General features: G+C 30.3%; 2 protein-coding genes across 7 annotated transcripts in view; one reads left to right on the top strand and one right to left on the bottom strand.

Annotated features, from left to right (window-relative positions):
- The window catches only part of LOC122259343 (extracellular matrix organizing protein FRAS1), a 194,887-nt gene extending 191,257 nt beyond the window's left edge, over nucleotides 1–3,630 (top strand). For all 5 annotated transcript variants that reach the window (XM_086551689.1, XM_086551687.1, XM_086551688.1 and 2 more), the window contains exons 45-47: nucleotides 1–81; nucleotides 486–662; nucleotides 852–3,630. The exon at nucleotides 1–81 is cut by the window's left edge and continues 22 nt beyond it. In XM_086551689.1, the coding sequence (XP_086407815.1) occupies nucleotides 1–81; nucleotides 486–662; nucleotides 852–1,421 (828 nt within the window). In that variant the 3' untranslated portion in view covers nucleotides 1,422–3,630. The remainder of the gene's footprint in view (nucleotides 82–485; nucleotides 663–851) is intronic.
- Nucleotides 3,631–5,572: 1,942 nt separating this feature from the next.
- LOC122259344 (PSME3-interacting protein) lies at nucleotides 5,573–9,362 on the bottom strand. 2 transcript variants are annotated; one of them, XM_086551693.1, is made up of 4 exons: nucleotides 7,480–9,362; nucleotides 6,856–6,981; nucleotides 6,200–6,402; nucleotides 5,573–6,065 (listed from the first exon to the last, which is right to left on the bottom strand). In XM_086551693.1, the coding sequence occupies exons 1-4, from the start codon at nucleotides 7,668–7,670 to the stop codon at nucleotides 5,824–5,826; spliced, it is 762 nt and encodes a 253-aa protein (XP_086407819.1). In that variant the 5' UTR covers nucleotides 7,671–9,362; the 3' UTR covers nucleotides 5,573–5,823. The 2 variants fall into 2 exon arrangements, with proteins under 2 accessions (XP_086407819.1, XP_086407820.1); XM_086551694.1 differs by having other exon boundaries at nucleotides 5,573–6,062.
- Between the last annotated feature and the right edge of the window lie 3,138 nt (nucleotides 9,363–12,500).

The following is a 12,500-nucleotide window of genomic DNA, read 5'->3' as shown; positions in this document are numbered from 1 at the left end:
ACTGGTGAGCTGTACCAGGAAGGGCCACAGTATGGATGTATTCAGCCCTCAAGCAAGTTGCGTCACAGGTTCCTCATCCTTGTAAGTGACCAAGTTTTGTTGCAAAATAAACAGGCAAGGCAATAGCCCTTGCTATTTTGGGTTTAGAATTTTTCCTAACAGATTTTTTATTAGGAGAATAAATGTCGACACATTATGGTCTAATATCTACCTTTGGCATAAAAAGAACATTAGGAATTTTTGTTTTGATTATAACAGGAAAGAGAGAGAGGGAAATTATTTGTAATACCACTGCAGAAAAGTATTAGAAAATATCTTTGCTGACTTAGATCTGTGTAATGTGACCAAGATGCAAAAATGTATGTTACTGACTCTTGGCTGTCACATAACCTATATATAACTGTACAATTAAATTTTCTTTATAAAATTCAGAAAGAGAACATAACTGTCCATATTTGATAATATGATGCCCATGACTTTTCCAGGACCGAGAACATCCATATGTAGAAGATGGTAACCTAAGTATTCCGAAGATCGAAGCTAACTTTGCTGAGCACCTTCCAGAGTATGAGGCATTACATCAATTCTCGGGTGTTGATGGTTTCTTGCTAAAAACTGATGCTCTGTATGAGGTTAATTCAGGTTATCAGTGGTATCTTCAGGTAAGTTTTTTGCTTATCAGAATGATTGTGTAATTGCACTGCAATTTCATAAAACAGGACAAGTTACTATTTCACTCCCCTCTCCATTATAAAGAGAAAAAGTTGTAATAGTTCTTAAATTAATATTTATGTTTAAATTCCTGTGTTTTTTATTTCTTCTTTTTTATAGTAACCTTTATTCTTCTATAGGTCTTGTATACCATTGGCCCAAGCAGTAGTCGAAGCCGAAGAGATGCACCGTTGCACACAGTTTTGTCTCAGGTCCAGTCAAAAGAGGATGACTTGACACGGACACTTGTCAAAAGGACTCTCTCCAACCCATCAGAAGACTATGCAAAAGAGGAAGATGAAGAACTACCAACACCTGCCTTTCTCAGGTCCCTCCATACACGTAATGGAACAAATATGCGAGGATTCCAGTTGGACACGGGTTCAAAACCGGACGACCGTTCCATTTTCCTCAATGTGTTGTATGTCATTGTTGTTCTAGTTGTCCTTCTGGGTATAATTATTGCTGGGTTGCTCCTGGTGAAGAGACATTTTCGAAAGTCAGAAAAAGATAAAGTAATTGTTGTGCGAAGTCTGAAGAACGAGAGAGAGCAATTTAGAAGGAAGGGAGAAGGAAAGATTCAAGAAAGACCAAAGACACTGCCACCTCACATGACCCTGAACAGTGAGAGCAACTTACAGACAGTCAAGGTCAAAACATTAGCAATAACAGTAAGAAATAATTTGGAAGATGAAGGAACTGAAGTGTAAAGTGAAGATAACATCTTGGGAAAAAGAAAAAATCAAAAGTTTTCTAAAGGATCTTGTTTGATATGCTGTTAACAAGTGTCAAGACTTAACCAATACTGAGATAGAGACTTATGTTGTGACAAGACACTGAACAGCTGTGACAGCATGAAAACCTGAAGGAAATATACTATGACAGTGGGAATTAAGATGGTGTTTGAATATCCACTATTTGTCAGACTCCAAATTTTAGTAAGAAAAAAAGAAATGTTTATTATTGTAAATATGAATGGTTTTCAGATAAAGCATCCAGAACCCACTGCAAGTTGATGCTAATTTCATTAAATAATGAGAAAAGTTACCACCGAGATGTGAAGTGTTACATTTTTGTATAACTCTATGAAATTAGCTATATACAAAAAAGCTTATGTAATTCATTGAGGCTCATTCACCTTTTTTGTATAGTATCATCATTTTATGATCCTGTATCATAGATTCTTGACTTAATTTCTTTCTTAAATCTAATTTGGTGCCTTATATACTTTTTTTTTTACCAAGTACCAATGCATAATTTTGCTGTGGACAAGTTAGCATTTAAATGAGTTTGGCATCACCCTAGTCTTATGTGCAAATGTTCCAGGCTTGTTAGTTACCAATAACTTGCTTTATTGTACTATTACATTGTCAATAGTCAGCCTCAAACCACTTATTATCATAATGAAGTGTTTGACTTTGCCAAATTCAAAATATAATTGTACTACCAGTTAAGGCACACTATATTATAGTGTCCACACATTCCCAGTGAGTGCATTAACTATTATTCAAGGATTTCAGCAGATAGCAGCCTGAACTTCATCTGATCTCACGTGATATGTTTACAGGTGATGTAAATCCATAAACTTGCATTTCTCTTTTATGTTATGAAGTTCAGCACAAATCAATCATTGCATATATGTGTAATTACCACTACTAGTCGGTATCTCCCTTAAGGTCTGAGCTGTGTTGTAGTGTGCGGGCCTAAGTTTTATATGATACGAGTCGATTAGTGCCATACAGTTGTGTTCCTATGTCATTATTCAGTTCACTGTAGACTTGACTGCATTTACTTGAAGATAAGGCTTAGAAAAAAGAAACCTCTTATTGAAAAGAAATATTAACAGTAAGGGTAGCACATTGTGGAGAGAGCAAATTAGAGTAATATAGAGAACTTTTTATGTCACCACTTTCTTCTTTACAACCAGTCCCTATAACTGTCAATCAGGTTCCAGGTGTTAAAACTAAAGAATTGAATACAAAGCTAAATATAGAGATTGTTGTTTTATTTAATAATGAATCAGAGTTCTACCATTAATACTGGGAATAATGAAGTTAAGAGATAAGAATTCACTTTTCCCTAATATTTATTTAGTTTTATTAGTTTGTTTACATTTTGTAAATTTTGTAATGCATTTCCCTAACATTATATAATGTTATCCTTTTACAATTTCTCAAGTGCTGAATTTGTGAAGTGTAATATTATCAATGAATATGTACAAGAACATCCCACAGACAGCAAGTTCACTTTATGATTACACTGGAATAAGTGTTTACAAAACTGATTTGAGGTTGTGAGATAATAAACTGCATTTAATGCTTTAACAGATTTCCTTCTATACCCCATGTTAATTGTGGAACAAGATCATAATTGTCTTTTGTGATGCAGAATGGTACTCACATTTGTGGTGAACTATGAAAAATGATAAGTCTTTTCATATGTAATATAAGAAAAACAAAGCTTACACTAAACTACCTTATATTCAAGTAAATACAATGTCCACGTATTCTATTTCTATTTACGACATCAATAACTCACCTTTAGGGACAACGGCCCATTTGTTATAGTTTCGAAAAAGTTTACTGTCAAATGCTGCAGAAATATAGTCGTGCAATGCAGGCATTTTGAGCCCCATGAATTTGAACTTACAGAACAATGCTTTCAGGTGCTATATCTAGTTCATTTTCTCATTGGAAATCAAGAGAGTAATCAACACCATTTATGCCTAGGCACATTGTGTTTATGCTGCTGGTTCTGTGTATAAGTTTCTGCATTTATAAGAAATGTTCTGAGCGAGTTTGAACCTGGTTGTCTTATTAGGGGACACTATCACTTAACTATTCTCTCAGGTGTAAGAGGACACTGCCATTGTAATAACTGATATTTGAATGTTTATTTATTTAATAAAGAATGAATATTTGTTTTGTTTGTTCTACATGCTGATTGTGTATGAAGAATAAAATAGGAAAATTATCATTGTCAGCCATTCAATATTTTTTTTTTTTCTTTTCTTTTTTTTATAGATATTCCTGGCTGATTTGAGCTTGAATCTGTAACTCAAAGACAAAAAAAGCTCAAGATTGTAAAAAATTTCACAATGCTCATATTTTTTTCACACAAACCTAAATTAATGGCTATGGAAGGGATATCTGTGCAATATTTCAGAAAGATGGATAAACAGATAATCCTTACCCTCCAAACTCAAAAGGTTCATAATTTTTTTTTTTTTTTTTTGAACGATAGGTGCATAATTATTTCCTGTGACAGAGCTAAATGAAGGATGATTTACCCATTTTAGGGCATAGTGCTTGTTAGTCTTTGTTTCAGATAATTGTAACTAAAAAGAAAGAAAAAGAGAAATTATTTAGATTCACATATGCTCACACAAAGAAAAAGAGAGAGCGAGTGTACATGCAAATTGTACTAATATTTAATCATTTATTCACAAGGTCATTTATTTATGGTACTGGAAATTATCCACAATCTAAACTCTCTTCAAAGTATTTTCCTTATTTTACAATGAATTATGCAATTATCTGCAATTATCATATATCACTGAATGTTTTATCAAGCAGCCACATTCCGTGATAGGAGAGAAAGGGTTCCCACTCATTATATCTCACTATTTTTGGTACAAGAGGTAAGAGGATGGTACCTTCATATATAATACCACTGTAACATCATATGAAAAATATAATCACACTCTTTTCTCCAATGCCAATAGTCATGGTTATTATTATTATTATTATTATTAATTTTTTTTTTGGCATAAATGCATTTTTATTTTATTATTAGCTGCCTGTTTAAAATTTATTATTTTTCTAATGTTGCGCAAATAACAGTATGGTACTGACAACAGTTACATGGTACTGGTATCATTTGCAATCTTAATAGGATGCATTTGCAGGGGGAAGTGAAATAAAGGCAACAACATTGTACACCACTATGCATAGATATTATGTAGTCTGAATGACAGAGATTACAGGTTTTATGTCAGTTTCTAGAGATATTAAAACAGAGGCTGTGATTTTTTTCTTGAAAATAATGTAGTCATAGAAGTCAAGCCTAACATAAGTATTGAAAGTTCCTGAAAACTTGAACAAATAAAGTTTGGAAAGGATAATTCAATAAGATATAATCAATGATGCTGAAAATATTAGCTGAGGAAATAATTGTTGCTTGTCAATTTTGTGTTATGCAGTTGATCACACTATTCCCAAATGCCAGTGGTTGTGAAAAGGTTGAACTCTATTGGTTTACTGAAAGCTATCAATTAAATTCTAGTGGAAAATTTGTGTGCATGTGCACACTATTACACATTAGTAAAATTACCAGGTAAATTAATATTTTCTTTATCCATTTTGTTTGTTCCACTGCGTTCATTGGAACACTTAAATAAATTACTTATTTATGTATGCTTTTCTTTGTAAATATGCTGTAAGTTCACAAAAATGTTCAATTGTAGAAGTATCTTTGACTATTTCCATCATTCTTGCTCTTTCGTGTATGACTGAGGATGAACTATTCTTTAAAGCATCACTTATTCTCATTGATATCTTTTTCAATAATTCATTAAAAAAACACTTCCAAGGATAGTAGTTGGAATCCATTATCCTGGGAATGACAATTAATGGGACACCGATCTAGAAGTGGAGAGTAACAATGGGTAAAAAAGATCCAACATCAGTTATTCGTGTGTCTAAGTCAAATATATATTTACTCACCTCTGTTCACTGCTGAGAAGTATCAATCTCAGAATGATTCCTTTTTGCAAGCCCAATTTTCAAATAAGACACACTTAAGTCATGCACATAAACCAGGTATTAAGAAAGGTTTGTTTATGAAGAATGAGAAAGGCAACCACTGTGGTCTGAGTTTAATTATCATATCTCATTTTCACAAATAGATAAAATTATCCTGAAGAATAGAATGCAAAGATCCTCACAGTCAACCCAAGCAAAAAAATAAAACAGCTACATTCATTAATGAAGATTCACACAAATTAAACAGTAATTCATCACAAGACATTCTACAACAATTGAAAGTCCGAGTTCACGAAGTTCACTCGATATACACTTCAGTCTCTCTCTCTCTCTCGTCCCAGGTTAACTATCAACAACTTGACTGTCCATTGCACTGTGAGGCTGGTTTCACAATGCGGCCGGTGATGTCCCTCGGCTGTTGAGGTAGTTCGCTTGCAGCCTCGTCTTCGTCGCTATCTGAGTCGATGTTGTTGTCCGAGTCACTTGAATCTGTGTAGACTCCTAACCCTGGCAGAACGGCAACACACTGAATCCCAGGTGGTTTGACAGCTCGGGTCTCACTGGGAGCAGCATCATCCTTGGGAGATGCTGCTAATGACACATGAAGAACTCAGTTAATATCAAAACTGTCATGTACACAAGCTCATACATTATATACATACATACATACATATATATATGATTATCAAGACATAAAGTCTTCCATCCTCAGGACCTGTGCTCACCTATTTTCATCTTTTTGGAATCTGATGGCTCCTCTGTATTTTTCCCGTCATCACTGGGTTTCCTCTTTATTGCTCCAGCTAGGAGAGAAAGGTGTGACGTCTTCTTATTGGATCCCCCAGCATTTTTACGTCCTTCTGCAGCCTTCATTTCTGCTCTAATCTCTTCCTCGGCAGCGTGTTTCTGCATTTCTGATACTTTTTTCCTGTATGTCAAAATGGGAGAATGTTAAAACCTTGGGCTCAAAATCTAAACTATTTCATAAAATTGGACACAATGATAACATGGAATTGGTACAATATAAAAAGACAAAAAAAGGAGAAAGAAATCTCCAACATTAATGGCATCTTAGATCTGAAGCAGAATTTATATCTGTTTATCACTGAAAAAGTAAAAATTAAAAAAATCATACACTTCGTTGCTTGATCCATATACTGATTAGTATATTGATGACAAGGTTATAGCATTATGTGCTATACTGGTAGTGATTCCTAACATCTATTACACTGGTGGTGTGGTCATATCATTATATAGTGGTAGCCCTATCATGTCAAGTCTATTTTCCAGTACATTCCAACCACAACAATCTACCATAAAGAGTGTGGTGCATACAGTTAGAATTGCTTACATTAACCGTGTTACAAAAACACATCATCACCTGTATTCTTCCATCGCGGAGTTTTCTTCAGTGCGAACTCTCTTCTCCTCTTGTAATTTGCTTCGATCAACAAGTTCCAAAAAGTCCACTTCATCATCTTCTAATCCTCTGACCATATTCTTAAATCTGCAAAGTCACATTTCAAATCTTTAAACCTTCATATAAAAAAATAAAAAAATGTGAAGATTAATGAATGGAAATTCCTAAACACAGTTGTCTGATTTTAAATTTGCTTACTTCACTAGTTTAGGGTTATATTTCAAAATCTTTGTAAAGTTAAGTAAACCTATTGTATGTTGAGTAAAAAAAAAATCAAATCAAATCAATTTTTCATTCAATACAACAACTTCATGATAAATTTTAATTTCCTGCACATGGAGGAGAAATAGAATTATGTTTTGTTTGAAAAGACCTATCATACAGCCACAATTCTATAGATTATATCATATCATAAAAAATATAAATTCTTTTCTTTCAACTTACTGAATATCTATTTAAGTGAATCAACTCCAGTATGCTATATAACAAGAAAAAAGAAAAGAAGAAAAATCAAGTCCTGGAAATGACTTTCCCAAACACTTCAAGAGTTAAAATAAAAAAATTCTAATCTAACTAGACACAAACTTGTGAGCCTCATCGTATTCGTCCTGCTTCTTCTGCCGTTGTTCCTGAAGGCGGTCATAGAGCGATCGGTGATCTACTGGGGCTTCAGGTGGTTCTAGAGGGTCATCTTCTCCCCGGGTTTGTTCCCAGTTCTCTTGACGAATACGGCGATGTTCCTCGGCATCCTTTTCACTGATGAATCCACTACTCATTGTTTATCTGGAAAGAGAAGATGACAGAAAATGAGTATGGTTTTTAACCCATTGGTCGCGGTTTTAATAAAATATTTAGGCAGTAGGATGACGGGTTTACATTGTCTGTCACGGTGCCATCCGCGTCTATGACCGACTCTGCTTTGGCAGCAAATCATGCCATCCGCTGCAAATGGGTTAAGAGTTCTCTTGAAAGGTATACATCTAAATATATCATTAGTCAGTAGTTAAGTCTAGCAGTGGCACCCAACTTTTCTGAGAAATGTTTGTTTTTTCCAATGTATCTTAATGTTCTTAAAGAGATATATTTGCATTAATAGTTGTGCAAGTCACCCTTTATTTTCCCTCCACCCCAACAATCTTGGGGGAGAAGTGGGGAACCAGGTGGTTGAAGGGGGGAGGGGAGTTACAGTGGGTATATATCTTATAATGACCCTGAAAAGCAATTAAAATAAAAATAAAAGTAAAATAATAATAATAATAATAATAATAATAATAATAATAACCATGTACAGATGTAAAAACTTATGAGGTTTAAACAACCTGATTTGAAGCCCACAGGAGTACACACCTTATTTATTGCATGAAGGAATTGATGTCTCAAAGAAACAAATGAGAGCAACATAAAGGCATTGCATTCAATCTATGTAACCCCAGCTGATCCCCTAGCATGTGGGGTCTGTCCCCTGGACCTTCCATTTCATATTCAACCTACCCTATCTTACCTGTCCCTAGCCAGCAAATCATGGTCATTGGATCCTCACTACCTTGCTTATACTGCATACACTTTCTGACATTTTTTGTTTTTAGCTCACTAGTCACACACAAATCTCTTTTGGTCTTCTCAAAAAAAAGAGAGAAAAAAAAAAAAAAAACACTTCTTTTTGCATTTTTCACTTCTACTTATTTATAATATGCCATGTTTCTAAAAGTGTTCAATATCTTTATCCTCGCTAAATTCAAGTTTTCTAAAGAACTGCACACTTATATAAACATGGAGCATGCAAAGACCAGACTGAATGTATTTTCTCACTGATTCTTGGTTATAGGGAGTAAAGGGTTTTCATTGGTTAAAAGATATATGTCATAAATGTTTACAAATAAATAGCAATGGCTAAAACAAACATACAGTTGTTTACTAGAGTTTTAGGTGGATGGTGTTCAAAAAGTAGTGAAAAATTTGACATTCTACATAGAAATACCGTAGTTAATTGCAAGTTGCACAGAAAATTGCACAGAATAAAAACCTCTTTGAATTGTTAGTCATATATCATAATAATTCTAGTATTCAAGTACTATATTGTCTATACTTTAAACTATTTCTATATAATGAGTGTCTGGCAAAAAAAAAAAATTACATGATTCCTTAGTTGCAGTAAAGAATCTTTTTGACACAGATGAGCCAAATACTGATTTCACAGTTTCGTATTATTACAAAATTGCCATCTCAACATTACTGAATTGTAGTATAATGTGCAGCAACAGTATTTCTAACATAGCTTTCTAAAGGCTGAGTGTGCTCCTTGGTAGGCCTTTCACTTCCTAGACTCAATGTCTACATTAAGGTATTTCAAGACTTTTAACTTTGAAACAGAATTGCTGGGCCACCTTAACCTATTGCATATGGGTGTCATGACATACATGTCAGCACCGATTAGGCCTAAGAGACGGGTGTCAATGCATACATGACATGACATGGGGATATGCTCACAGTTGAAGTGCACACACAGTCATGCAGTATTATGGCTGTAACGGTAATAGCTCCAGAGCTACAGGGTTCCAAAGTCACCCTAAACTCACATTTTATGATGGACATACGGAAAAATATTGTTTGGGCTATTCTGTGATACCCGGAGGGCGGAGAAAACCCTTTCTGCGTCCCTCTAATTTTTGGCCGGTGCCGCTAGTGTCATAGACCGCCTACCTGGACAACCAGTTAGGTCGTTAGGCGCCCTATCGGCAATGGGTTAAACAGATGTAGCATATTTTCTGATTCCAAAGATAACAAAATTAACTGTTTTTAGTTTGTTTTTTTTTTTTTTTTTTTTTTTTTTTTTTTTTTTCATTTCGGTGGTCGAATTTATTAGTATTGATAAAAAATGTAGCTGTATCCTTCACTTATTCCTTTACATTAATCTTCCGAACTCGAAATATTTCAAAAAAGGAAATCTACTTGTTTAGAATTTCCTACATGTTTCAGAATTTCATATGAACAATTTTCTTTTAAATCCCACCTTTCAACATTTTGATATTATTTTCAAAAGAAAATGTCAAGATGAAGGCATATCAGATAGGATTTCCAAAGAATTGCATGTGTAATTTTACGAGCAGATTACTAAATACTATATATATATATATATATATATATATATATATATATATATTATATATATATATATAATATATATATATATATAATATATATATATATATATAATATATATATATATATAATATATATATATATAATATATATATATATATAATATATATATATATAATATATATATATATAATATATATATATATATTATATATATATATATAATATATATATATATATAATATATATATATATATAATATATATATATATAATATATATATATATAATATATATATATATATAATATATATATATATATAATATATATATATATAATATATATATATATAATATATATATATATATAATATATATATATATATTATATATATATATATATATTATATATATATATATAATATATATATATATAATATATATATATATATATAATATATATATATATAATATATATATATATATAATATATATATATATAATATATATATATATAATATATATATATATATTATATATATATATATATATATAATATATATATATATATATAATATATATATATATAATATATATATATATAATATATATATATATATATAATATATATATATATAATATATATATATATATTATATATATATATATAATATATATATATATATAATATATATATATATAATATATATATATATATATATATAATATATATATATATATAATATATATATATATATATATATAATATATATATATATAATATATATATATATAATATATATATATATATAATATATATATATATAATATATATATATATAATATATATATATATAATATATATATATATAATATATATATATATATATAATATATATATATATAATATATATATATATAATATATATATATATAATATATATATATATAATATATATATATATAATATATATATATATAATATATATATATATATATATAATATATATATATATAATATATATATATATAATATATATATATATATATAATATATATATATATAATATATATATATATATAATATATATATATATAATATATATATATATAATATATATATATATATAATATATATATATATAATATATATATATATAATATATATATATATAATATATATATATATAATATATATATATATATATATATATATATTATATATATATATATATTATATATATATATATAATATATATATATATATATATATATATATATATATATATATATATATATATATATATATATATATATATATATATATATATATATATATATATATCATGGAGGCAAACAATTAGCAAAAGCAGGCGGAGGTCAGCTGTGTTTACTGGCTTATAAATGTAAAGAGAAATCCATAATGCCTGATGGATCGGATTCAGACCTTGGGTGTTCTGGGGCACTTAAAGTTCGGTGTCCTTCTGCATATGAATCAGATTACATGGCAAATAAAACAATTATGAACGGGAAAAAGATCTTTAGTTCCGAAGATGGCGCCTGATCTTATTTTTGTCAGTTTTAAAAATTGTTAGAATAGCTTTGACTACAATTTTCAATTTGTAAAATTGGCTATAGAGCTATAAACTGTTGGTGGTCAGAATAAGTAAGAAATATTGTGAATTGGGGGTGCCCAATGGAATTACCCTCTTTGCCCCTTTCTAAATCCGGCCCTGGGTAATGGGCGAGAAAGTCAGAAAAAAGGGCAAAACCGAGGAATTTCAGGAAAGAGAAAAGATAATAGAATGGATTAAATCAGTAAAAAGGGATTGTTAATCCTGAAATAAAAGACTGAAACATGGCGAAATACAGCCATTATTTTTTACCATGCCAATACGAATGTGTATGAATAATGTTTAATGGGAAAACATGAGAAATGCGCATTTACATAAACAAACAAAATATATAATCTCTGTCTACTGACTTTAAACATGTATTTTTTCTAATTTATATTTGTAAACTAAGATATACATTGTGCCTCCTTTATCCTGATTAATGTTTGTTTATTATTGTTAAGTGAATTTGCTAGTCATTCAGTTGTGGTAGGTTTTTATTCTAAATATTTTTCTTTAGACTTCGGATATACCATTGATGCTAATATTGTTATCATTCTCATTATATGGAAACTGATCATACACTGGGCTTCCTTAAAAATGGATAAAATAGTGAAAAGTAAAACCCGAAAAGGGAATAAGGGAATTATTTAACTTCTATGATATCAAAATATCAAAGAAATTTCAGTTCCATTTCAAAAAAGTTCTTGAAACAAAAACAAAAAAGGCTGTTTTTGCTCTAACTAAAGCGATTTCCAATATGTTTGATAGAGACTTTTTTGAATAGAATAGGAATTCTAATATTATGCGTTATCTCTATCATTATTATTTGTGTTGTTGTTATTGTTATAACTATTATTATGATTATTACTCTTATCATCATCATTATCATTAT

The sequence above is a fragment of the Penaeus japonicus genome, unplaced genomic scaffold, assembly GCF_977035675.1.
Source record: "Penaeus japonicus unplaced genomic scaffold, GWHDUDI00000001_assembly GWHDUDI00000025, whole genome shotgun sequence".
Classification (NCBI taxonomy): domain Eukaryota; kingdom Metazoa; phylum Arthropoda; class Malacostraca; order Decapoda; family Penaeidae; genus Penaeus; species Penaeus japonicus.
This window is presented reverse-complemented; position numbering and strand designations above follow the sequence as displayed.

What these genes read in the sequence shown, in the direction of transcription:
- LOC122259344 (XM_086551693.1), bottom strand. Translation starts at nt 7,670, where the DNA reads ATGAGTAGTGGATTCATCAGTGAAAAGGATGCCGAGGAACATCGCCGT. An exon ending in GAATACGATGAGGCTCACAA is followed by an intron (nt 6,982 to 7,479) that starts GTTTGTGTCTAG and finishes GTGACTTTGCAG; the next exon opens with ATTTAAGAATATGGTCAGAG. An exon ending in TTCCAAAAAGATGAAAATAG is followed by an intron (nt 6,066 to 6,199) that starts GTGAGCACAGGT and finishes ATGTGTCATTAG; the next exon opens with CAGCATCTCCCAAGGATGAT.